Source organism: Dipodomys spectabilis, unplaced genomic scaffold (genome assembly GCF_019054845.1).
Source record: "Dipodomys spectabilis isolate Male_0828 unplaced genomic scaffold, ASM1905484v1 ptg000363l, whole genome shotgun sequence".
Taxonomy (NCBI): Eukaryota; Metazoa; Chordata; class Mammalia; order Rodentia; family Heteromyidae; genus Dipodomys; species Dipodomys spectabilis.
Window position 1 is genome coordinate 4,743,806 of NW_024871040.1, and position 27,692 is coordinate 4,771,497.

At 39.7% G+C, this 27,692-nt stretch overlaps 1 protein-coding gene and 1 pseudogene across 1 annotated transcript in view; both read left to right on the forward strand.

The window, feature by feature from the left end:
- Specc1l (sperm antigen with calponin homology and coiled-coil domains 1 like) overlaps positions 1-27,692 on the forward strand; it is a 158,159-nt gene that overhangs the window by 60,740 nt on the left and 69,727 nt on the right. Inside the window, exons 5-9 of the mRNA XM_042666204.1 lie at positions 2,153-2,360; positions 13,162-13,235; positions 15,206-15,381; positions 19,329-19,492; positions 22,902-22,993. Coding sequence (XP_042522138.1) covers positions 2,153-2,360; positions 13,162-13,235; positions 15,206-15,381; positions 19,329-19,492; positions 22,902-22,993 — 714 coding nt within the window. The remainder of the gene's footprint in view (positions 1-2,152; positions 2,361-13,161; positions 13,236-15,205; positions 15,382-19,328; positions 19,493-22,901; positions 22,994-27,692) is intronic.
- LOC122095899 lies at positions 9,591-26,860 on the forward strand (annotated as a pseudogene).

Consider the following 27,692-nt stretch of genomic DNA (forward strand, 5'->3'; position numbering starts at 1 on the left):
TGTGAAAAGTATTCTTATAATATTGTCACTGCCACTCTTCATTGTTTTCTTACTTGTGGGAGAATGGGCTAGATTTATAAAACAGAATGCTTTCTGCCTAGTTCTGGGTATGCCTATGGAGTGTGTCATGGAATTTTGTGTCCTTATCTATAGTCACTGTGGCATAAGATAATGCAGAGCTGGAGTTTCAATCTGCAGGACTGGCAATGCCCACTGCCTGTTGCCCAGCTATAGTGGCAGCTTTTCAAGTAGAGTTTTGCTAAAAGTAGAGGTGTGGCTCAAGTGGCAGAGTGTCAGCCCTGAACAAAAGAGCCAAAGAATAGCATCCAGACCCTGAGTTTAAGTCCCAATACTAGTAAACAAACAAAATTTCTTTGTAGTTGCTTGATTTGATATTGAAACTGTCTCAAATACATCCTTTTTATAGGAGAACATATTTGTTAATCTCACCAAATGCAGCGATTAGTCCAACCTTTGGAAGAGGGAAACTTTTGAAATTCCCTCATAATTTGATTAAGTTCAATGATACATCAGTGTAATTTCAGTGATAGAGCAACAGTTTATGTAAAACATTTATGTAAAATCTTATATTAATGTAGAATAACATTTCATACTTTTAGTTCTGTTTTTCTTTTTTTTCTTTGGTGGCATAGTCTTGAGCTTGCTAGGCTGACACACTACCACTTGAACCATGCCTCTATCCCTACTTTTTGCTGATTATTTTGGAGATGGAGTGAACTTTTCTGTCTGTGCTGGTCTCCTACTTCAGTTCCCTCAAATATCAGCCTCCTGAGTAGCTAGGATTATAGTTGTGAGACCCTAGCCCTTAAACATTTTTTTTTCTTTTTTCTGAGACTTGGACTCAAACTTGGTATCTGATGCTTCTGCTCATTGGATGGCTGTCTACCACCTGAGTCACACCTTCAACCCCTAAACATTTCTTTTAGTTCATGAGTAGCTGCTCATGCTTAACTTCTTCTTCTTTTTTTTTTTTTAGGATTAAAAAAAGCAAGTTTATTAACAAATATCTTGCAAGATATAGAAAAGATAGATAAGGGGCTGGGGAGGTGGCTCAGTGGTAGAGCGCTTGCCTTGCATGCCTGAGGCCCTGGGTTTGATTCCTCAGCACCACATAAGCAAAAGGAAAAAAAAGCCGGAAGTAGCATGTGGCTCAAGTGGTAGATCCCTAGCCTTGAGCTGAAGAGCTGAGGGACAGCGCCCAGGCCCAGAGTTCAGGTCCCCCCCCCAAAAGGAAAAGATAAATAAGGAAACCTGACAATGAATTTTGAGATATACCAATGACATATTTGGGTCCTTTGTGGATCCTAACCATAGTAACTTGCTATACCTTTGATAAAATTGACAAAGTTCAAACATGGACTGGATACTGAGTGATACTAAGAAATTAATTTATAAACTATTTAATGGCAACTCCTTTTTGTTGTTGTTCTTGTTGTTGATCATGGGTATGAACTCAAGGCCTGAGCACTGTCCTTGAGCTGTTTTCTCAAGGCTAGGTAGCACTCTACACTTTGAGCCACAGTGCCACTTCTAGTTTTCTGGAAGTTAATTGGAGATAAGAGTTTCACAGACTTTTCTGCCCGGGCTTGGCTTTGAACTATGATCCTCAGATCTCAGCCTCCTGATTAGCTAATATTTACAGGCGTGGACCACCAGTGCTTGACTGACAACTCCTTTGTACGACTACTTAAAGATAATAAAAATATTTTTAAAAAAGAAATTGCTCTTGAATGTTGTTATGGTCATATTAAGGAAAAATGTAGAAATAACGAATATATGTAGAAATAACTTGAATGACATGCAAATACCTATGGAAATAACATCATAAGGAGAGTGGGCAGTGGGCAGTGGGAGAAATGAATCAAACAACACAGACCATGTACTCAGTGACTTCAAAGCTGAGTTGTTAGTACACAGGAGTTTATTATTCTGGTCTCTACCATGCATCTTATTTATTCCGTAATAAAAAAGGGAAAAACTGTACACAGAAGATATAAACCATCTATTACAGCATTCAGAGATGGAAACTAGGGTGCTGGACATCCTAAAGGATTACATCATGCTTAACTTGTGTGGGTTTCAAAATTTTGAATTTATCTTAGATTCTCCCAAATCTGTTAATTTTTTATAGGTAGAAGATGAATACCGAGCCTTCCAAGAGGAAGCTAAGAAACAAATAGAAGATTTGAATATGACATTAGAAAAACTAAGATCAGAATTGGAAGAAAAAGAAACAGAAAGGAGTGACATGAAAGAAACCATCTTTGAACTTGAAGATGAAGTAGAACAGCATCGAGCTGTGAAACTTCATGACAACCTCATTATTTCTGATTTAGAGAGTAAGTAATGAGGGAACTTTTCACTTCTTTTGTCCTACCTTTAGAATACATACACATTTAGTAATACGATAAAAAAGCCAGCCCAGCTGGCTTGCAGAAATACATACATATATAATGTAATTCATACATAATAGACAAATCTTTATATGGATATTCCTTATATTGTTTTTGCAACTTTTTGTTAGTTTGCAATTGTGTCTGAATAACACAGTAAACGTTTTTGTGTATTGTTAAATTTTGTCATATGGTCACAAACTTGAAGTTACTATACATATATAGTTGACAAGGAGTATGGAGATAGCCCTTTTCCATTCACTAGTTACAGCTTCTTAAACTTTTGGTGTACTTGCTGCTCCTTTGGGCTCTGCCACCTTATTTTTTAAAAATTGCTATTGTAAAGGCAATCTACATTGGGGTTAGAGTTACATAAATTAGGTAATGAGTACATTTCTTTCTGGGCAGTGTCACCCTTTCCTTCTCTCTCCCAGTTTTTCCTTCTGGTCCCCATCTATAAGTTGTATATTTCATCTTCAACGTAGTATCTAGTGAGTACCACTATTGCATTTGTGCACCCTACTTTATTGTTTCTTGACAGAGGATTGATTGGCAAATAAATCATGGAACCCCATCCCATATACTATGGATGCATGGAAATTTGTGGCAGAGTGGGTCATTTCTTTGAAGCCCTCACTGTAAACTGTGGCTGTTCTAAGCTCTCGCTAGCTGACCTAGCATCTGCAGGTTCAATCTCTAGAAGCCTTTGTAACTAAAGCAGCCAACTTCAACTGTGTCTCTGAGATGATGGAATCATTAAAATGCACTGTCTCATGTACAGCCTTACAAAACTTGAGTCTAGCACTTATATTTAGTCTTGTTATATTTAGTTTTTGAATTGAGAAGAATTATTTAATTCTACTTCATAAAAGAAAGTGGTTCTAAAGTTTTTTAAATAAGCTTGTAAGATTGTTTTGCTTTGAATGGGGGAAGAGTGACATCTTGTGGTAGTTTGAGCAATAGCTAGAAAAATGTTGGGTGATCAAGATTCCCGGGTTGAAAATACAAATCATATTATGTTTATTTTAGCTGTCTTTTTTTTTTTTTTTTGCCTTTTACTTTTTGGAGGTTAGGATCGAACCCAGGTTGTTACGTTTGCTAGGAAGTGCTTTGCCACTGAGCTACATTGTACTCTGTTATGCAGATTTTAATTGGGAAGTAACTGCAAACCCTAAAGTTTTTAGCCACAAATCAGTATGATGACAGAAAGCTGTAATCCTAATTATGTGGAAGGCTGAGACTGGGAGGATCACAGCTCTACACCAGGCTAGGTAGAAAAGTCTATGAGACTCCCATCTCAATGGAAGTAACTGGAGATTATGCAGCAACCTTTCATCCCAGCTATAAAACAGGCAGTTCATGGTACAGGCTTGCACTTTGGAAAGGAAGTGAGCCTTTACCTCAAAAGTAGAAGTATAGCCAGGCACTGGTGGCTTATTCCTGTAATCCTTGCTACTCAGGATTAGCAAGTACATCTTTTGGATGTACACCTTCATTGGAATTGTAAGTATGTGGTGCCATACCTGGCTTGTTTGTTGAGTTACTTGATCAGAAGATGGAAGTTTTCAGGTAAAGAAATCAGAGACTCCCATGTCTAATTTGCTAACAAAATGCTAAGTTTGAGGCATGACTGAAGTGGGAGAGCGCTTGCTGAGCCAGAATATAAGATCTTGATTGAGTTCACAACCTGGTACCAGCATGAAAAAGAAGTATTGCACAAAAAAACTAGAGAAAATAATACTCAGAAATAGAATTTCTGTCTCACAAGCATGGGGCTCTGAGTTCAAACTTCCTATTTTTTTTCTTTCAGCCATATAGCTTATCTTTTTAAAGTTTTGATATGAAATTTCATATATGAAAGAAATAAATGGTTATTACCTACCACCTATATTAGACAGTTGTTAGCATTTTACATTGCTTCTCTTGAGTGTGTTTAACCAACAATATGTTGTAGACCTTGTGACACTTAAGCCCTACATATTTCAACATGCCACTAAAAAATTTCTCCTTGTAACCACAACACTATAACATCTAATAAAATTAGCCCATAGTGGGTGGGGGGGGTGGGAGGGTGGGAGATGGGAAGAGATGGGAAGGGGAAACAAAGGAGAGGCAACAATGCTTGATAAGAAACATACACATTGTCTTGCTCATGTAATTGTAATCCCTCTATATGGTATTTTCACAACAAAAAAAATTAGCCCATATTTACATTTCTTCTTACCTTATAATGTCTTTTTTTTTTTTTTTTCTGGTCGGTTGTGGGTCCTGAACTCTGGGCTTAGGCGCTATCCCTCAGCTCTTCAGCTCAAGGCTAGCGCTCTACCACTTGAGCCACAGTGCCACTTCCAGCTTTTTCTGCTTATGTGGTGTTGAGGTATTGAACCCAGGGTCTCATGCCTGCAAGGCAAGCGCTCTACCACTGAGCCACCTTACCAGGCCTCTCCTCTCTTCTTCCTCCCTCCCTCCTTCCCTCTCTCTCTCCTCCCTCCCTCCCTCCCTTCCTTCTTCCCTCCCTCCCTCCCTCCCTTCCTCCCTCCCCCCCCCCCCCCCTCTCTTTTGGATGTACACCTTCATTGGAATTATAAATATGTGGTGCCATACCTGGCTTGTTTTTTGAGCTAGAATCTCATTAGTTTTTCCCTGGCTGATCTCAAACTGAACTTCACCTTCCTGGTAGCTGGGACTGTAGATATACATACAGCACCATACTCAGCCTCATAGCTTTATTTTTAAGAAATTTATTTGGTGCTAGGGATCAACTCTTGTGCCTTTTGCTTGCTAAGAAAGTATTCTACCACTAATCTACACTCTATTGTTTTTCTAAAATAAGAAATGGGAGCCAGGCACCAGTGGATCGTGCCTCTAACTCTTAACTACTCAGGAGGCTGAGGTCTGAGGATTGTGGCTCAAATCTAGCCTGGGTAGGAAACTCTGTGAGACTCTTATCTCCAATAAACTACTCAAGAAATGCTGGAAGTGGAGCTGGGTTCAAGTGGTAGAGTGCTAGCCTTGAGTAAAAGAAGCTCAGGGAGGGTGCCCAGGCCCAGAGTTCAAGCTCCAGGACTGGCAAAAAAGAAAAAGAAGTGGGCTCTAAATGAATTTTGCACATTGTGTTTACTTGTTGAATCTTTGTGGTTTGGGTGTTACTTTTATTCCCTTTGAGAACTCTTGAATTTAAGTTAGGTATTAAGTCATCATGCTATAGGAACTTGATGATAGAAAATAGTTACTTGAGAAATCAGAATTTTCCTCTTTGGGATGTTTTTTTAACAACTGTCACTATAAATCAACTTTAGAATTTACAAAATCATCATCCCAGAAGAAATCTTTTTGTTCATTGGTAGTAATTACTTAGCTGCCCCAGATAAATTCTTGACTTTGGAATTAGTGGATAGGATTTTAATGCAGCTGTTTACTGAATGTGGAGGAAAATATGCTTTTAATAAATGAACAAATGGCAAGTCTTAACAGAGAGATAAAAACTTCAGAAAGAACCAAATAAAAGTTCTAGAACTGAAAAATTTAACATCTGCTATAAAAGTTTACTGAGTCATTTATACATCAAATTAAAGGTAGAGAGGAGCCAGTGACCTGTCAATATATCAATAGATATTTTCCAGTTTGATGAATAGGAAGAAGAAAGGTTGAAGAAGATAGAGTATTAATGACTTATGTAATGACTCATGTACTTAGAGACCCAGGAGGCTTCAGCTCATGTGGGCACCACACTGTAGTCCTGACCTGTGTAGTCCTGCTCCTTCCCGCCCCCCCCCCCCCCCCCCCCAGTACAGTAACTGGCCAAAGGCTCTGCTGCTGACATACACAGAGTTGCCACCTTGCAACAAACATGAAGGGGAAGGGAAGATGAATCTATTTTGTTGTTGGAACCAGACTGCCTTCTTTATGTGGTTTTCTCTTCAAGACCATATGGCAGCCTGCAATCATATTAGGTACTAATTCACTTTTTTCTGACACTAAAGTCATGCTAGAAGTCCTGGCACTTTGTTTCACTCCATTTAGGAACTGGGCTCAGCAAGAGGCTGGAGGGCAAATGAGCTAGCACCCTACAGCTGGATAGTAAGGTTCTGACTTCTGGTATTCCTTTAGCACCATGGCTTTCTGCAGTGTGTGTGTGTGTGTGTGTGTGTGTGTGTGTGTGTGTGTGTGTGTGTGTGTGTGTGTGTGTGTGTGTGTGTGTGTGTGTGTGTGTGTGTGTGTGTGTGTGTGTGTGTGTTGGTATGTGTTGGTGTGTGCTGGTGTGTGCTGGTGTGCCAGTCCTGGGCTTGAACTTAGGGCCTGGGCTGTCCCTGAGCTTTTTTCCCAAGGCTACTGCTCTACCAATTGAGCCACAGCTCTACTTCTAGCTCTTTTGGTGATTAAGTGGAGATAAGAGTCTCACAGCCTTTCCTGCCCGGGCTGGCTTTGCATCGCAATCCTTTGGTCTCAGCCTCCTGAGTAGCTAGGATTATAGCATGAGCCACCCGTGCTCTGCTCTCTGCAGTTCTTTTAGTTAGTCCCCATGGTCACCACGCTGACATTCTCCTCTCTCCAAAGTTTGATGGGAACATCATTACCCAGAGCTTCATTTTTCTCTTCAATTTTATTCTGTTTGAATGCTCTCCATTCCCAATTCCATATGCTTTTTGTTGTTGTTGGTTGTGGGGCCTGAACTCTGAGTCTGGGCGCTGTCCCTTAGCTTTTCAGCTCAAGGCTCTACTACTTGAGCCATAGCGCCACTTCCAGCTTTTTTTTGCTTATGTGGTGCTGAGGAATCGAACCCAGGGTTTATTGCATGCAAGGCAAACACTCTACCACTGAGCCACCTTCCCAGCCCCATAGGCTTTTTTATATTTCAGAAATTCCTCAAATTACTTACCAGTTGGTGGGACTCTGCCCTATACCTATCTCAGTTTTATGTTAGGTTCACTGTAATTTCTTCTGTCACTAAGAGTTTAGGAAGGAGAGGAAGGGAGTATATGTATGGTCTTGAATCGGATATTGTACTTGTGTTTTTATATCAGATCTTTCCACATATTAAATTCTAGAGCTGATGATAACCTCTGAAAGCCAGGTTTACTCAGTGTATTGCTTATACAATTTTTTGTAGTATACCAATAAAAATTTAAAAGTGTAGCACCAACTTAGTAGTCTACTCCTAGAAACTTGCCTTTCAGAAGATCTTCCACATTTATAGATGTTTGCACAGATATAGAAGCTTGTTACAGAACTGCTTGTTAGGACAGAATTTGGAAACTTGCTGTATTTTCAGGAATTGTGATCTAGTTAATAACCCACGAGAGCAGTGCCCCTACTTTGGCTACCATTTCACTAGTGAGGATAAATCTCTGTGTATACTGGCTATAAAATAAAGCCAGGCACAGGACAGATACATACAAAATTTTATAATTTAAAATAAATGAAAGGTGTTTTTTTTTTTTTTGTTGTGGCACTGGAGTTCAACTCAGGGCTTGCTAGATGAGACATATCTGTAGTATTTTTTCTTTAGTTATTTTTGAGGTAAGTTCTCACATTTTTGCCTGGGCCAGACTCAGACCTGTGTCTTTCCATGTAGTTGGGATCACAGGCAGGTACTACCATGCATTCATGGCTCTTTGGTTGAGATTGTTTCTTGTTAACTTTTTCCATCTCTGCCTCCTGAGAAGCTGGGATTATATGTGTGAGGCCTTTAAAAAGTTTAACCATAAGTAAATAAATGTAATAATAACACTAAAAGATAGCCAGATATACTAATATTCTTTAAGAAATGGTAGTTGCTATGTATTAAATAATACAGTAAATAACTTGGTAATACTCAGAAAAACTCTGACTACTTGAGCAGGACAGAAGCTCTTAAAGCACTGATTTGGGTCCTATTAGTAATTTAAAATGGGCCATCTTTTTCCTCTTATTGGAATTGTTCTTCAAATAATACTGAACAATTGTGTGAGGATGCTCATGTTTATAATAGATTTGAAATGATTTTAACTGATTATTGAAACTTGCTGAAGCAAATTGTGATGCGTTTATTTGATGAATTACTCTGTACTCGTGAGTATAGCTTTATTGATTACAGTGTCCATTATAATACTAGCCAGACAGCTAAGAGAAAGGTTGCTTAAGCCCAGGAAATTTGAGGCTAATCTGGCTAATTTAACAACAGTGATTTAAAGAGAAGAAAAAAAAAAAAAAGCAAGACAACGCTGAAGTAACATAAGAACTCAGAAAGGCTCAAATGCAAATAATGAATTACCTTTTTGTTACTCTTATTGTTTTCTATTTTCCAGGCCTATATGTGTGTGTGTATTATCAGTAATAGTGCTTGAATAATAGTGCTTGAACTAAGGACCATGAGCTCTTTGCCTTAGTTTTTTCATTCAAGACTGGTACTCTATCTACCGCTTGAGCTACGCTTCTATTTCCAGATATTTGCTGGTTAATTAGAGATAGAAGTCTTTTGATTTTGTTTCCCCAGGCTGATTTCAAACCGTGATCCTCAGATCTCAGCCTCCTGAGTAGCTAGGATTACAGGCATAAGCCACCAGCATCTGGCTTTTCCAGGCTTTTTATTGTGAATTACTAGAATGAAAAAAAAAAAAAAAACTACCTACTTTTTGTGGAAAAATAAAGTTGAGTTATAAAACTTAAAATTAGCTGGGCGCCAGTGGCTTACACCTATAATCTTAGCTACTCAGGAGGCTGAGATCTGAGGATCTTGGTTCACAGCCAACCTATGCAAGAAAGTCCTTGAGACTCTTATCTCCAATAAACCACCAGAAAACTGGTGTGGCTCTGTGGCTCAAGTGGTAGAGCACTCAGCTTGAGCCGAAGAGCTGAGGGACTGTCCCCAGGCCCAGAGTTCAAGCCCTACAACCGACAAAAAACAATAACCCCCCTCAAATTAAAATTAGCATATAGTTCATTTGAAACTTACCTGTCTTTTTTCTGTGTCAAGAGTCTTGGGTTGAAGATAAAACTGTCCAGGTGTCTGACACACTACCTACCCTGCCCCTAAACTTATTGATATTGTTTATTCTTGTTCTTTTCCTTCCTCTAAAAATCACATATGGAGTTCACTTGGAATTAAAAATCTCTCTAAGCACGGTCCAGTCCCCTGTGGGTTTTGTGGGCATTCAAATGGCAAGAAAGGTTGTTAGGGATTTTACCTCATGTCCCCAAGAGTTACAGGTTGAGCTTGTGCCTATGGCAACTGCCTGATTGATAGGTAGAGCTTAGAGGATTACTCTTGATTTGTCATAAAAAGATTATGAGTCCCATTATTATTAAATTGTTATGAGTTTTATTATTAAACAGGCTCAGAATTGTTTACAACAAAGTTAGTTTAATAATTAGAATAGCATTTGATCTGATTTTTAGAATAAAAACACTGTAAAAGTAGAAGTAGAATTTGTAATTGAAAAAAAAGATACATTTCTGTTCTATGCTAGAATTTGAATTGAAGACAGTAGGTGGCAGTGTCCCTCACACTAGGCAAACTGGAGAGGCAGGAAATTACATTTAGAGGTTCCAGAGTTAAGAGTGAGACCTTTTGGGACTACTTATGGTACTAGGTTAGGTGGTTTTGTTAAGTAGTCTTCAAAACAAGAATGTAAATATAAACTCATGTGTGTGTGTGTGTGTGTGTGTGTGTGTGTGTGTGTGTGTGTGTGTGTGCGCACGTGTGCTTTAGCCCATGTGGTGGTGTTTTTTTAATTCAAGACTAATACTGTGTCCTTGAGCCACAGCTCCACTTCTGGCTTTTTAGTGGAGGTCAGAGTCTTTTTAGATCAAAGTCAGCTTTTTCTGCTTAGGTGGTGCTAAGGAATCGAACCCAGGGCCTCATGCATGCAAGGCAAGCACTCTACCACTGTCTTGTCATTTTTAATAATTCATATTTCATAGGGAAAATAGAGACACTTTTACTATTCTTTATTTCTATTTAAATATGTCCACTGGCTGACAGATTTCCTTCTAATTTGAAAGGGATGCAATAATAAGAATATAACACTAGCACTGAAGAATATGCTTGTAAGAATAATGGGGTATGTGAATTCTATGCCCATGAAGTTGGAAGTTGGTAAAGAGAAAAGATAAGAACAAGAGAAATTGAATGACAGGGCTGGGAAGGTAGCTCAGTGGTAGAGCGCTTGCTTTTCATGCATGAGGCCCTGGGTTCGATTCCTCAGCACCACATAAGCAAAAAGAAAAAAAAGCCAAAAGTGGCGCTGTGGCTCAAGTGGTAGAGCGCTAGCCTTGAGCTGAAGAGCTGAGGGACAGCACCCAGGCCCAGAGTTCAGGCCCCACGACTGGACACCAAAAAAGAAAAGAAAAAAGAAAGAGAGAGAAATGAATGACATTTGGAAATTTATGATCAGTCTAAATGTCTTAAAATGTCATTTAGAAGCTGAATGCTGGTGGCTCATGCCTGTAATTCTCAGGAGACTTGAGATCTGAGGATAGCAGTTCAAAACTAGCCTAGGCAGGAAAGTCCCGTGAGACTCTTATCTCCAATAAGCCATCAGAAAACTGAAAAGGCCCTGAAGAACTGAGGGACAGCACCCAGGTTCAGAGTTCAAACCCCATGACAGACAAAAAAAAAATCAAAACCCTCCCCCACAGTATAACCCCTGCGTTCACTGTATTTGATGTCAGTATAATTTGTGGAGGGGAAGGGGAAAAACAAATCATTTAAATAGGGATACAGGTGGACCCATTGCAACAATGAGATGTATAAGTCGTTATGTCGAAAACGAACTTTACAACTTTCGTGAGGGGGGAGGGGGGGAGGGGGCAAGGAGGATGGGGTGGGGGAGGCTGGGAAGGGATGGGAAGGGGAAACAGGTGGAGGCTACAATGCTTGATAAGAAATGTACTCATTATCTTGCCCATATAATTGTAACCCCTCTGTACAGTATTTTCACAATAAAAAAAAGAAATTAAAATTTAAAGAAAAGGAAAGCGCTTTTTAACAAATTTCAAGAGAAATTACATCCTAATATATTTTTGTGTACCTATTTGTTATAAAATGTCATTTGTGGGGCTGGGAAGATGACTCAGTGGTAGAGTGCTTGCCTTGTATGCCTGAGGCCCTGGGTTCGATTCCTCAGCACCACATAAGCAAAATGAAAAAAAAAAAAAGCCGGAAGTGGCGCTGTGGCTCAAGTGGTAGAGCGCTAGCCTTGAGCTGAAGAGCTGAGGGACAGCGCCCAGGCCCAGAGTTCAGGCCCCATGACCGGACCAAAAAAAAACCAAAAACATCATTTGTATATAAATAAAAGTGTAACTTTTAGTTTCAGCTTTTGTCTTTATTCTTTCTCTATATGTGATATTATCATCCAAACCCTGAGTTCATTCATGGTTAGGTTTAAGGAGCCAAGTTCCCTCGCTTGTTTCAGAGCCATTCTTACCTTTGTCTTGGCGAAGCACAGGTGTCTTGCCCATAACTAGATGGATGGGCCCAATTTGGACCTCAGTTTCCAGTTTAAATGACCTTTGGAGTGGTTTGTACTTCAGACACACTTTGTTTTGGTGGTTCTCATGTTTGAGTGCATGGCTTTTATGCTTACTAGGAAGCATTCTACTGCTTAAGCCATGTTTCTAGTCCTTTTTTAATGCGGATATTTTTGAGATAGGGACTTTGCTTTTTGTTTTATCCTTCTTATCATAAGCTGAGATGATACTTGTATACTACCACACTGTTGAGATGATTCTCCTGAACATTTTAACCTGTATTGACCTCAGATAGTGATCTTCCTGATAGTAGTTCCCCAAGTAGCTAGGATTACAGTATAAAGCATGGCAACCAGCTGAGACACACTTTTAAAGTTTAATCCTTTGCATATATATGTTTTTAATGTTTTCAGCACTTAGAAAAAATGTTTGGCACAAAATTGGTACCACAGGGTTTTTTTTGAATAAATACTTTTTATTAATTAATACTTTAAATTTTTATTTTATTTTATTTTTTTATTATTTATTTATTTTTTATTATGAAAGTACTGTACAGAGGGGTTACAATTACATGGGCAAGATAATTAGTACATTTCTTATCAAGCATTGTAGCCTCCTCCTTTGTTTCCCCTTCCCATCCCATCCTCTCCCCACCCCCCCATCCGACCCTCCTCCTCCTCCTTTTAATTTTTTTGAACCCTGACTTTGTTAAAAATTTTTCTTGGGGAAGTGGCGCTGTGGCTCAAGTGGTAGAGTGCTTGCCTTGAGCTGACAAGCTGAGGGACAGCACTCAGGATCAGAGTTCAAGCCCCATGATCAACAAAAATAAATAAATAAAATGAATAAAACAATTTCTTTTGGGGCTGGGAAGGTGGCTCAGTGGTAGAGTGCTTGCCTTGTATGCATGAGGCCCTGGGTTCGATTCCTCAGCACCACATAAGCAGAAAAAGCCGGAAGTGGCTCTATGGCTCAAGTGGTAGTTTGATTGCTTTTATATCAGTAATGTATATATTCCTAACAACTAACTTCAGTTAACTTTTTGTTGCAGAATTAATATATTTAGGAAGTAATCTAGAAACCATAATTATAACTTGGTATATTTCTTAGAAGTAATGTTGCTGAATACTTGGATTGAACATGCCTTTTTACTTTAAAAATTCTGAATTAAGAATAGTCTTCAGGCAAGACAATTTATTTGCATGTATGCATACCTCCTTCTCCACATGTATGTGCATATATATGTATATAGATATTTAATATAGTGCTAAGAATATTAAAACTTTTGTGGTCTTTGCAGACACAGTTAAAAAGCTCCAGGACCAAAAGCATGACATGGAAAGAGAAATCAAGACACTCCACAGGAGACTTCGGGTAAGATAAACCTTGTTAGGAAACAGTTTTCTGCAATTTGAGATGTGGTCATTAATCTATCATTTACCTTAAGCTGTAAATACAGTGTGATATGGGTCCCATTGGGCTTTGAGTAGATGGTAAATGCTATCATTTCAAGTTGGTACTGGTGCTAGATTTGGGGTAGAAGAAAGTACTAGTAATTTATGAGTGAAGGTTTTAGGAGGATAGATTTAGGAACCTTGTATATTTGGAAAGACAACAAGTATTAGTTTTTAATTATAAAGTGTCCTAAGACTGGGCTTTTTTCATGTGTTTTTTTTTTTTTAATTACATACGTTTAGTTATGGGAGGGGTGGCATTTCACTGTGACTTTTCCACGAGTTACAATGTTTTAGGTTTTTTAAACTGTACATATGTACATATATATATATATGTAGATAGATAGATATATGTCTTTTTTGGTATTGGGAATCAAACTCAAGACGTTATATTGCTAGGCAAGCACTTACTCACGAGCTACATCCCAATCCCACACATTTACAACATATTCCCATCAGTCTCACTCCTCTATCACTCTTTCTTCTCCTCATCCTCCTCCCTAAAATAATTTCAGCAAGTTTTGTTTTTCATACACGCGAACAATCAATTTTGACCACATTCATCTTCTTTCATCCTACTTATTATGTATGTCGTATTATGTTTTGAATGGATTTGATCAGCTTATATACTAACTTTAGAGTTTAGGTCTTGCTACAATTGCTTAGGCTATCTTCACGATGTCAAAAATTGCTTTGCGGGTGAAAGGGCTCCAGGATGGCCCAGCTGTGGCTGTGTTGGAGGTGGGGCCGTGGAAAACTTTCCTGCCCAGTCATACTGCCCCCTCCATGACTGTGGGAAGCAGCACGCCATGCAGCTCCTCGCTGCCTCTTGTATAATTTTGTCTGCCTATACTGAGTTCAGTGTTTTTCTTCTGACTTCCTCTTCCTTTTCCTTTACTTTTGATTTTTTTTTCCTACTAGTTTTTGATGTCAGTTTATTTATAGTTTTGTACTGTATGGTTCACATACCATTTATATACCTTCTTGAGTTTTCTAGAGGTAAAGTTCTAGACTTTTGATATTTATTTTTGTAAGATTAGCTTTGAAAAGCTTTATGTTATTCTCCTTAATATATATTGAACACTCGGATGCTTTAGTAAGCAGATCATCTAATCTTCCCTTTTTTTTTTAAGAACAGGTCTACTAATAGTTGTATTACTGGTTAGGTACAGACTATAGCAATTCTCTAGGATTTAAAAAAAGTCATTAAAAGGCATGATAGTATAATCACACAGTTTTATTGCTTTAAAACCATCATTGTTTTCTTTTGGAAATAAACTTTTTTTTCCTTTTTTTTTTTTGGTCGGTCGTGGGGCTTGAACTCTGGGCCTGAGTTTTTTTTTTTCCTTTTTGTGCCAGTCCTGGAGCTTGAATTTAGAGACTGGGTGCTGTCCATGAGATTTTTTTTGCTCAAGCCTAGCACTCGACCACATGAACACAGCTCTATCTCTGGCTTTTTGGTGGTATTGGATATGAGTCTCAGACTTCACTGTTCTGGCTGGCTTCAAACCTCAATCCTCCAATTTCAGCCTTCTGAGTAGCTAGGATTATAGGCATAACTAATATTTAGATTTGGTGTGTGTGTGTGTGTGTGTGTGTGTGTGTGTGTGTGTGTGTGTGTGTGTGTGTGTGTGTGTGTCTGTCTGTCTGTCTGTCTGTCTGTCTGTCTGTCTTGGGGCTTGAAATCAGAGTCTGGGTTCTGTTCTTGAGCTATTTTGTTCAAGGCTAGCACTCTACCACTTGAACCACAGCTCCACTTCTGGATTTTTGGTGGTTAATTGGAGATAAGACTCTCTTGGACTTTTCTGCTCAGACTAGCTTTGAACATTGATCTTTAGATCTCAGCTTCCTGCATAGCAAGGATCGTTAACATTTACTTTTTTAATATAGGAAGAATCTGCGGAATGGCGACAGTTTCAAGCTGATTTACAAACCGCAGTAGTTATTGCAAATGACATTAAATCTGAAGCCCAAGAAGAAATTGGTGATCTGAAGCGCCGATTGCATGAGGCACAAGAAAAAAATGAGAAACTCACAAAAGAATTGGAGGAAATAAAATCACGCAAGTATGTTCTAAGAAACCAGTTGTGCACTATATTTCAGTAGAAAACACTTCAACACCAGTTTAGTGATAAACTTTGTTTTTGTTTTTGTCTTTTCGTGGGGCTTGAACTCTGGGCCTGAGTGCTGTCCCTCAGCTCTTCAGCTCAAGGCTAGTGCTCTACCACTTGAGCTACAGTGCCACTTCTGGTTTTCTGGTGATTTATTGGAGATAAGAGTTTCACAGACTTTCCTGCCCGGGCTGGCTTTGAACTGCGATCCTCACTCAGATCTCAGCCTCCTGTGTAGCTAGGATTACAGGCGTGAGCCACCGGCACCCAGCTTTAGTGATAAACTTTTTGCATCTTATTTTATGAGACCTGTAAAATACTACAGTCTGTATGAATCTTTCATAGTGTTTTTCTGTGTTCCTGGTCAACAACTTTGGAGGCAGATGATTTAAAACTGTACCTTGTGATTCTTCTTATCTTACATTGATCCAGTCCTGTTGTTCCTTTTTCCTTTTCTTTTTCTATTTTTGTACTAATATTGGGGCTTGAACTCAGGGTCTTGCATACTCCCTTAAGTATCCTCAAGGCTGGTGCTCTAGGCTCCACTTCTGGCTTTTTGCTAGTTAATTGGAGATAAGAGTCTCATGAACTTTTCTACCCAGGCTGCTTTTGAACCTTGATCATTGGATTTCATCTTCCTGACTAGTTAGGATTGCAGATGTGGGCCACTGGTTCCTGTCAAGTTTTTCTTTATATTAGGGTATACTTCCCTTGTGTCCCATTCTGAGGTGCTCCTTGCTTCTTATTAGCTAGATCTGATCTTGGTCAGCAACCTTAATTTCCCTGAGCAGCCTCAGTTTTCTCATCTTTGAAGTGAAGACAATACTACTTTCTTTCTTTTTTTGGGGGAGGGGGGTCCGGTCATGGGGCCTGAACTGTGGGCCTGGGCACTGTCCTTCAGTTCTTCAGCACAAGGCTAGCACACTACCACTTAAGCCACAGCGCCACCTCCGGCTTTTTTTCTTTTTGCTTATATGGTGCTGAGGAATCGAACCCAGGGCCTCATGCATGCAAGGCAAGTGCTCTACCACTGAGCCACCTTCCCAGCCCAATACTACTTTCTTTACAGTATTGTAAGGAGTAAATGAGATGGTACCTACAAAGTGTTCAGAGCAATGGCCAGTACACTTTAGCTAGTAATTTTAGAAGTAAAGAATCAAAGTGAATTTCTCTCTACTTCCTATTTAAAGAAGGTCCATTTGTTACAATCACATATCAATAGTACATTTTTCCTTCATCCAACAGATACTGGAAATGTATAAAATTTACTAGGTGAGAGGCCGTCAGGATATGTTCTGAACTCCACAATGAGACACCATCTATGAGTAGGGGAGAGTAGCTTTGCATTTGAAGTTATTACAAACTGGATTATTCCTTGAGTAATTCTTTTTTTTTTTTTTTTGGGTCCAGTCGTGGGGCCTGAACTCTGGGCCTGGGCACTGTTCCTCAGCTCTTCAGCTCGAGGCTAGCACTCTTATCACTTGAGCCACAGCGCCACTTCCGGCTTTTTTCTTTTTGCTTATGTGGTGCTGAGGAATCGAACCCAGGGCCTCGAGCATGCAAGGCAAGCGCTCTACCACTGAGCCACTTTCCCAGCCCCTCCTTGAGTAATTCTTAATTAGACATAGGAAAAAGTTAAAAAATAGTGTACCTATGACAACTTTATTTTATTATTTCCTAGTCTTAGTGTATGTCCCAGAGAAAAGTATTGCTAAACATTTTTCATTGGCTTCCTTAAGTAGAATTTGAATGAGGCTAAGGATTTTTGATCCTCCATTGATAGACTCTTTGTTATTTTTGTTTCTCTGTATATTATCAGAAATGCCTTATTTAAGGAGTTATGATGAGTGACTGAAATTCTTTTTGTTTATTTTTGCCATTTTGGGGACCACAGAGGATCAAACTCAGGGCCTTATTCATGCTAGGCGAATGATCTACCACAGAGCCACACTCCTCGCTCTGAAATTCTCCTTTTAAAGGATCATTCCATTGGCTCCTAAAACCTCATGAGTCTTTGAGATACATGTTTACAACAAGTTGCCTTCCAAAAGAAGCAGCATCTTGTACAACAGTAATCGTCAGTAATTTTGAGGCTCTTATACTTCCACAAGACCCGTTCAGTTAGCATTGTTTTCATTGTATTACTAACAGGTTGTTAGCTCTTTTTACTGCGTTTTCCTTTTTGGTGGTACATTCATTTTTTGAGGGGCATCTGGGTTGGTTCCAACATCTCTGGCCATAAAAGAAATGCAAATCAAAAACAACACTGAGATTCCACCTCACCCTAGTTAGAAAGGCCCTTATCAAGAAATCTATTAACAACAGATGCTGGCAGGTATGTGACCAAAAGGGAATACTACTACACTGTTGGTGGGATTGTAAACTTGTTCAACTGCTCTGGAAAGCAGTATAGAGGTTCTCAAAAGACTAAACATATAGCTCCCCCATGACCCAGCAATCCCATTTTTGGGCATTTACCCAAATGACCACAAACAGGCCCATACTAAAGCTACCAGCACAACTATGTTCATCATAGCATTATTTACCATAGCTAATATTTGGAACCAGTCCAGATGCCCCTCAACAGATGAATGGATCAAGAAAATATGGAATATAATTATTATTAATATTTTGTCAGTCCTGGGGCTTAAACTCAAGGCCTGGGCACTGTCCCTGAGCGTCTTTTGTCCAAGGCTAATGCTCTACCACTTGAGCCACAGTGCCACTTCTGGCTTTTTCTGTTTATGTGGTACTAAGGAATTGAATCCAGGGCTTCATACATGCTAGGCAAGCACTCTACCACTAGGCTATATACCACTAGCCCTATAATTACATTTTTAATAGTAACTTTTCATAAGGATATTTTCATCATGTAAGTCCCGGGTTTACCTTTGTTTTTAGGTGAGATAAATATTTTATATAGTTCTTAGTTTTAATTAATGGATAAGTAAAAACTTTCTGGAGCCCTCAATAATGTTTAGGAGTGGAATGGATTTCTGAGAGCCAAAAGTTTGATTGCCATTATTGATCATTAAAATTTCTAATCGTGACAACTAGCTGAATATGAATCCTATTGTACATTTTGAGGCAAGAAAGCCTGCCAGCAGAGTCAAATGACTACCAACAACAATTTTTCCTTAAGGACTGGCTTAATTTTTGTTCCTAAGTATACTTGATAGTTTTATGACATGCAAACTCTGCAATTGTAATCTCATTTCAGATTAAAAAAAAATTTATTAGCTCAGTAAGAAGGTCAGAAATGAATGGTAATTTACTTTTCTGATGACTCAGGATAAATTACCATGAGCTGCTAGGGGATTCATGTTACAAGTATGGCCTATTCTTCTAATTCTTCATAGATATCTGTTTAGAGATTATAGCAGTTTTGTTTTATTCTTTAAGAACATGGGCTTTGGTTTCATTTCTTCATTTTCATGTCAAAGTACAACATATTAGCCAGAGCTGGCAAAAATTATCTACATAATGCTGGTAAATTCCCAAGACTCCTAAGGACTGGGCCTTCCCAGCAACAGAGTACTCTACTTCCCAGAAGTAGAGATTCCAGCTTCAAGTCAGGCCTGCAGCTAGTCTGCCTCCCATTTCACTGCTGATTACCTACTGATGTCCTCACTGGCACATACTTAGGTGAAATGAAATTTGATGGTTACTTAACTTACTTAACCTGATTTGAAAATTTTAATATCATTTCCTGATATTTACCAAGCAAATGAGACTATTAGACTGGTAGTCTATTCTACTTAATTGTACACTTTGAAACAACAATAACAACAACCAAAAACAAAAATTAATACCTTTCACTGCTTTTCAATTTAGAGGAGAAAATGTATATGATCTCTCATACAGCCACACATGAAATGCCCAAAGTTTAATATTGTTTTTAGGCAAGAGGAGGAACGAGGCCGAGTGTACAACTACATGAATGCGGTTGAGAGAGATTTGGCAGCTTTAAGGCAAGGGATGGGACTGAGCAGAAGGTCCTCAACCTCCTCAGAGCCAACTCCTACAGTAAAAACCCTCATCAAGTCCTTCGACAGTGCATCTCAAGGTAAGTACTTCCTTGTCTCCTATGCTCATGGCATATGATTATACCACTTGCCATGTGTTTCCTGGACTTTATCTTAGTCTCTTGGTCTTTTATATAATATCAAACTTTTATATAGTATCAATAAGCCAAAAGGCCAGATCAATTTTAATGGAGGAGTTAGAATCTGTTCTGCTTTAGAAGCCTTTGTCTCAGACCTTACCATGTATCTTCTCCTCATCTGGATCACACACGTTCTTATTATTTCCTTTTTTTTGCTGGTCCTGAGGCTTGAACTCGCGGCACTGTCCCTGAGCCTCTTTGTGCTCAAGGTTAGTGTTCTACCACTTGAGCCACTTCTGGCTTTTTCTGAGTAATTTTTTGGAGATGAGTCTCATGGACTTCCTGCCTGGTCTGGCTTCAAACCATGATCCTCAGATCTCAGCCTCCTGAGTAGCTAGCTAGGATTACAGGTGTGAGCCACCATGCCTGACTTCTTATGACTTTCAATAACTTCTTTTTTTTTTTTCTTTGTTGGTTGTGGGGCTTGGACTCTGGGCTTGGGCGCTCTCCCTGTGCTCTTCAGCTCAAGGAGAGCGCTCTACTGCTTGAGCCACAGCACCACTTCTGGTTTTCTGATGGTTTTTATTGGAGATAAGAGTCTCACAGACTTTCCTGCCTGGACTGGCTTTGAACTGCTTTCCTCAAATCTCAGCCTCCTGAGTAGCTAGGATTACAGGCGTGAGCCACTGATACCCGGCTTTCAATAACTTCTTTTCTAAAACTTCCATATATACAACTATAGTTCTCTGCCAAAGGGAAAGTTCCCTTCCCTTTATCTTAGCTTCTTTAGTTCTATGTATCTTAGTGCATCCTTGAGATTGACACTCATGTGTCCTAGACTTTTTTTTTTATCGGTTTGAATTTAGGACCTAATACTTGTTTGACTTGCTTGTGGCTAGTGCTCTATCACCATGCCTCTAGTTTGGCTTTGTGTGTGCGTGTGTGCGTGTGCATGTGTGTGTGTGTGTGTGTGTGTGTGTGTGTGTGTGCGCGCGCACGCGCCTGTACTGGGACTTGAACTCAGGGCCTTGAGCTTTGTTGACTTTCTTGCTCAGGGCCGGTACTCTACCACTTGAGCCATACCTCCAATCTGCCAGCTCAGCTTTTTGCTGGTTATTTTGGCCTCTTAGACTTCTCTACCTGCACTTGCTTGAACTGTTGATCTATGGATCTCAACCCTCCTGAGTAACTAGGATTATAGGTGTGTGCCACCACTGCCCAGCACTTTCCTAGATATCTTATGTACCAAACAGATCTTATGTTCCCCAGCTTTCTTCACCCATGCGTAAACAGGTATATATACATATATACTTCTAGAATAAGAAAATAATGGCATTTACTGTGAAGTTATAATCATGTGATGATTCAGAATACTAACAAAGCACCTCTAATAAAACATTACATAATAATAAAGTATATCTCATTGACCCAGAAAAGAATTACATAAGAATTGAAAGTAAGTATTTAGACAAAGAATTGTACATAAAGTGTTCATGATGGCACTATTCACAGTAGGCTCTCTAGTGACTCTATGAATGGAATAATGAAACCTGTTAAAGCGTATTCAGTAAAGGGAGAATAAAAGAGTAATAGAAAAGGTAAATTTGATAAAAGTATATATACATGTATGGAAATAGCACACCGAGAACCCTTTGTATAATTAGTATACACTAACAAAATAAAACACTCCTAAGTGTCCACACAGGACAAACAAAAAATACAGTGGAATAGATATCTCCTCAGCCATAAGGAATCAAATATTACTACATGCTGCCTTCGTAGTATTATATTCAGTGAAAGAAACCAGGCACAACAGACCACATTTTCATAGAAACAGAAAACAGATTGCGATGGGCTGCGAAGGGTAGATGAAAAGTGACTGCTTAATAGGTAAGGAGTTTCCTTCTGGACTGATGAAATAACTTTGGAGCTCGGTAGAAGTGGCAATTGTATAATATGGTAAATGTGCATAATGCCACTGAACTGTACATGTGAAAATGGCTAATTTCATCTTGTGTGAATTTTATCTTTGTGTAGAAGATACCGGTAAAATTCCCAATTCTAAGTATGAGCACTTGGCTCTATCAAACGGTCCTCAGTGGTCAATGCTTTATCTTGCCATGCTCTGGGAGGGCTTCAGTTCACTGATGTAGCTCATTTTGAATTTAACTCTTCTTCAAATGAATTATTATTTTGGTTTTTTAAAATAACCATGTTTTTGCAGCCATTACTAGAACCTAGATATATAAAAATAAATACAAAGTATGTATAAATAAGAGGTATATATATATATAGAGAGAGAGAGTTGGATAGTTCCAACTATTAGGAAGATTGACATACAAACACACATATTAAATACATGTTAGGTAAAGCGGTCAATTCTACTGGAGGAAGTAAGGAAAGATGAGCAGGAACGCACCTTTCTTTGATATAATACTCAATTGCTGGATATCTACAAAATGTCTGGCCTCTTATCTAAAGCACTTTTATGTGTATGTATTCCTCCCTCCTTCCTTCCCTTCCTTTCTTCCATGAACTCAGGGCTTTGTACTTGCTAGGTAAGTGCTATAGGCCATTGTAGGCAATGCCTGACAACCTGTCTCTGTTTATTTTGTTTGTTTGTTTTATACCAGTCCTGGGGTTTGAATTCAGGGCCAGGGCATTGCCCTTGAGATTCTTTTGCTCAGGGCTAATATTCTGCCACTTAAGCCATAACACCATTTCCAGTTTTTTCTGTTGATGTGGTACTGAGGAATTGAACCCAGGGCTTCATGTATGCTAGGCAAGCACTCTACTAAGCCACATTCCCAACCCCTGTTGGTTTGTTTGTTTCTGGTTTGGGGGCTTGAACTCAGGGGTTGGGTGCTATCCCTGAACATGAGCCATTGGTGCCCTGCTCCATCTCGTATTTTTGTTGTTGTTGTTTCGTGTGTGTGTGTGTGTGTGTGTGTGTGTGTGTGTGTGTGTGTGTGTGTGTGTGTGTGTGTGTGTGTGTGTGTGTGTGTTTTGCTGGAGTTTGAATCTAGAATCTTGATGCATGACCCTCTGTAAGTACATTGTACCTTTGGGCTATACCCCTCAGTCCTCTTTTTTTAATACGTAGATTTCATTGGTTTATGGACTACTTTTGTAAAGTAATTAACAGCAAAAATGAAATACTGGCTTAGGGAGACAGAGAGTTTACCTGGTAGGAGGGGAACCTGTCTTGAAGGGCATAGGTTAGACAGCAGCTAAGGTAGTGGGAGGGGGTGGGGTGGGGGAGAGTCAAGAGTATTGGCTTATCTAGTGAATTGTTAAATGGAGTCCAGTTAAGAAAGCTTCTATTCACACTGTAAAGTATTCAGTTTTTACTTGTTTGTTACTTTTGTAGTACCAAACCCTGCTGCAGCTGCAATTCCTCGAACGCCTCTGAGTCCAAGTCCTATGAAAACTCCTCCTGCAGCAGCTGTTTCCCCCATGCAGGTAAGGGCTGGGAGCCCCAAAACCTAAAAATGAAATCTCTTCTTTAAGTCACACATGCATGACTCAGGTAGGCACTGATTACCTGAGAGAGGCATATGTGGAATTTGTTGCTTAAGACTGTATATTCTTCATGGAAGTAAATCATAAATATAAATGGTATTATTCTAGAAAATGTAGATGACTCTCTAAGAATGTAATTGCTATGTTTCATCTTTTCTGTCTAGTGAGTCACTTCAAAATTTAGTGACTTAAAAGTGCAACTATCTTATTAAAAATTGCTTTAGAGCGCTTGTCTTGCATGCCTGAGGCCCTGGGTTCGATTCCTCAGCACCACATAAGCAAAAAGAAAAAAGCCAGAAGTGGCGCTGTAGCTCAAGGGGTAGAGCACTAGCCTTGAGCTGAAGAGCTGAGTGAAAGTGCCCAGGCCTAGAGTTCAGGCCCATGACCGGACCCCCCAAAAAAAAAAATAAATAAAAATTGTTTTAAAATTTGACGTAGATGTACAAAGGGGTTTCAGCTTAACAAGTTGGGTTATGAGTATAGTACATCTTGATCGTTGTCACCCCTTCCATCATTGTTCCCCATCTTTCCCATATTGAATATAATGACTATATTTGCTCCCAATTCCTGTCTTTATTCATCTGACCCCCTTCTCTTTCCCATACCCAAAATGTTTCAGCTCCCTGGTATTCATTTGTTAGACTGTTCATTAGTTGTTCAGAGGAGTTACGCCATTGGAATCTTCCCTTGGGTATACCATACATTAGTCTGTTGTGTATGTATGTATATAGCTGAACATATTTTCATATATGTTTAAAATTTAGGTCTAACCTTCACATATGAAAGCACGAGTCATTAATCTCTAGATTCATCAATTTCCCTGCAAATGACATAATATTCAACACACTATTCTTTCTGATAGATGAGTATGTGTGTGTGTATGTGTGTATATATATATATTTATAGTGTGTGTATGTATGTGTATATATATGCATAAATACATATATACACACATTTTCTTCCTCTGTTATCCATGAAATGGCAGATACCCTATTTTCACTTTCTGGGTTGGCTAGGCAGTCCTTTGCTGCTGTGCTCAGGCTCAGTATTGTGATTGCAGTATCAGGCAGAGTTGGCTGGGGCCTGAGCTTAGCTGGATCCTGGGCCCTTCTTTCCACACGTTCTTTCTCTGATTCCTTCATCCTTTGGTCCAGTTCCAGGAGAATAAAAGTGGAAGTTAGCAAAAGCCATGTTGAGAAGATCTCAACATAGATCTTGGACAGAATCACTTGTAGCTTGCTGTTTTGGTCCAACCAAGGCACAGGATCATCTCAGATTTAGAAGGGGAAGGATCTGAACAAGGCATGAGTGCAGAGAAGCAGTATTCATTTGGGGCCATTTTGCCACAGTGTAGCACGAAAACATGATTGATTCACATTACATTCAAGCTTCAGAAGTTACCTTTCATTGCTGTTGGGGGAATGTAGGCCAAGAGCAAGGTGGGGTCTGTTCTCTGTGGTGCTCAAAAGCCAAAGTGGCTTAATGGAATATGGGTGAGAGTAGCCAGAGGAAAATTGCCCCAAACTTAGTTTCTGTGATACAGAGAAGTCTTGGCCATACCTACTCTCTAAAACAATAGGACATAGGAACATTTTCCTTTTGAATTAACTTTTGTGCTATGCTAATTATTGGTCATGTATTTTATGAGTGGACTTTTGCAGAGTGTTAGCTTTGTCTTGGGATGTTTGGGGTACTGCATGGGAATAAGGACACCAACTCAAAAGGAACTCAGCAAGGCAAAGTTTACTTTTGCAGAAGAGTACACCATCAGTCACAGCAGGCAGGCTGCTCCCCTTTTATCCCTAACCCAGCAGGCCCTGCCCTCTGTTCACACTGGCTGAGCTCAGGTTCACAATCTGCATTAGAATTTGGCTTAATTAACAGGAACAGGATGTCTTAACAGGAACAAGATGTAACCAAAATTCAGTAAGCTTGTAAAAGTGTAGCAGAAATATCCTACTCCTGTTTTCATATCTGTATATGTATGAAATGCAGTCAACAAGGGCCACGCTTCCGGAGTAGCTAGGATTATAGGCACGAGCCACCATGATTTTTGTTGGTGGTGGTGGACTGGGGTTTGAACTTAGGACCTCATTCTTGCTAACTAGGTGCCTTACCCCTTGAGTCAGGCCCTAAGGTTTTAGAGCATAGCCGAAGCTGTTTGAAACCCATGACTCTTCTGCCTTTTCTTCTTCACCTTGTTGATTATCAGCATGAGAATTTTTAAATGCATATATTCCCAGGCTTCATCTTAGTGAACCAGAATCTCTGGGGACTAGAGTCTAAGGTTGGGATTGCTAGGTTTTGTTGGTTTTTTTTTAAACTCCCTGGGTGGGAATTCTCTTCTGACCATGAGGGAGTTGCAGGAGTTACTATCACAAACAAATAGAAAACAGGACAAAATGTAAGAACCAATTATTTTCAGACATTGTAATGTCTGAAAAAGTGATACAAAACTGTTATTCCTAGAAAATGAAGGTACATAGGAAAACCCTGCTATGGCCCATGTTCTTTTTTTCTTGGAGGCAATTTCCAGATGATGGTGCCCAGAGATGAACTGCCTTGGAGCAAAGCAGGGAAGCCAGTCAGATCTAAGGGGACAGTACTGGGATTTTGACTTCATGCTTACTAGTAAATGCCTCTACTATTTCTTTTTTGGGGGGTTGGTCATTGGGCCTGAACTCTGGGCCTGGGCGCTGTCCCTCAGCTCCTCAGCTCAAGGCTAGTGCTCTACCACTTGAGCCACAAGACCACTTCTGGCTTTTTCTGCTTATGTGGTGCTGAGGAATCGAACCCAGGGCCTCAGGCATGCAAGGCAAGCGCTCTACCACTGAGCCACCTTCCCTGCCCTACTTGAACCACTTCCTAGCTCTTTTTGCATTAGGGCTCCCCCACCTTCACCCCCTAGGATATTGTACTTTTTCCTAGACAGTCCTTGGACCAAAGTCCTCCTGCCTTTGCCTCTTGAGTAGCTGGGTTATAGATATGAACCACCATTCCTGGTTTGTTTTTTGAGATAGGTGTCTCACTAACATTTTATACAGGATGGCCTCAAACCACAATTATCTTACCTCTGCCTTCCAAGTAGCTAGGAAAATCATCATTTATGAAGAATGAAGAAATTTCAGGGTAGAGTTCTTGTAGGGAAGGAGCTTTATAAAGAGAGGGTCCAGAAATCTGCAGGGACATCCCTTTGAGTCTGCGTGATTGCAAGGGTAGGCATGTAGTCTCCATTTGAGCCATGCCTCCAACCTGAGTGCCAGTCTATACATGCATCCCCACAAAGCCAGACAGTAGTTTACCAGGTCAGTTATAGGAGCCCATCAGACAAATACTTTCATAGTTTACATAGGGTAGAGAAGTATGTGAGTTCCTATCAGCAACAGTAGAGAAACCTCTTTGACTAGATAAGGCAATAAAAATCGATGAGAGCGGGTCTCTCCTTGCAGCGTCGGCGTGAGAGCAGAGTCCGAGTGGCGACCTCAAAGAGTCATGGCCGGACAAGCATTTAGGAAGTTCATTCCTCTGTTTGACTGAGTGTTGGTCGAAAGGAGTGCAGCTGAAACTGTAACCAAGGGAGGCATTATGCTTCCAAGTATTGCAAGCCACAGTAGTGGCTATGGGATTGGGCTCTAAAGGAAAGGGTGGAGAGATTCAGCCAGTTAGTGTGAAAGTGAGTGATAAAGTTCTTCTCCCAGAATATGGAGGCGGCAAAGTAGTTGTAGATGACAAGGATTATTTCTTATTTAGGGATGGTGACATTCTTGGGAAGTATGTAGAGTGAATACATCACTAAAATGGCATCCTGTGAAGTTCTGAGATCTTTCATCATGTAAATTATTTCCATATCTCCCTTTTATAATAAACTGATAGTAACTAAAAAAAAAAATCGATGAGAGCAAGAGGCCCTAGGTTCAAGTTCTGGTACCAGCACCAAACCAAGCCCAACAACTTCAAAAAGGTCAAGGGGAACAAAGATCAAGTGCTTCCTAGTGATTCTCAACTCCTAGTAACTATTGCTTATATAATCTGCTCTTATTAAGCGTTGACTGGACTTGATTTGTTTCTAATAAATGGAGTATGGCAGAAATAGTGGAATGTTACTTGTAAGAAGAGGTTACAAAAAGAGAAACTGGGCCTCTTATGTATTTTCCTCCCCTCCCCTCCCCTCTCTCCTCCCCTCCCCTCCCCTCTCCTTTCCCTCACCACTCCTCCCCTCCTCTCCCTTCCCCTTCTCTTCCCTTCCCTCCCTTTTTTCTCCTTTATTCCTTTTATAGTGGGAATTGAACTCCAGGCCTCACTTAAGCCATGTCCCATTCTTTTTAGTTTTTTCCTTTTTCTTTTTCAAATAGGGTCTTGTACTTTTCCCTATGATCCTTGGACTATGATCCTTATACCTTTACCTTTTGAGTACTTGGAATTACAGACATAAACCATATCTGGTCCCTCTTGTACGTATCTGCTGGGAATATGAAAAACAGTAGCCTTGAGTTAACTAGATTTTTTTTTTTTATTGTGAAAATACTGTACAGAGGGGTTACATTACATGGGCATTAGCTAGATTTTTTTTAAAAGGGCCGAGTAAAAGCTGAGGGAATGACTGACATCTGAGAAAAGGCTCAAAATATTAATTATGTTA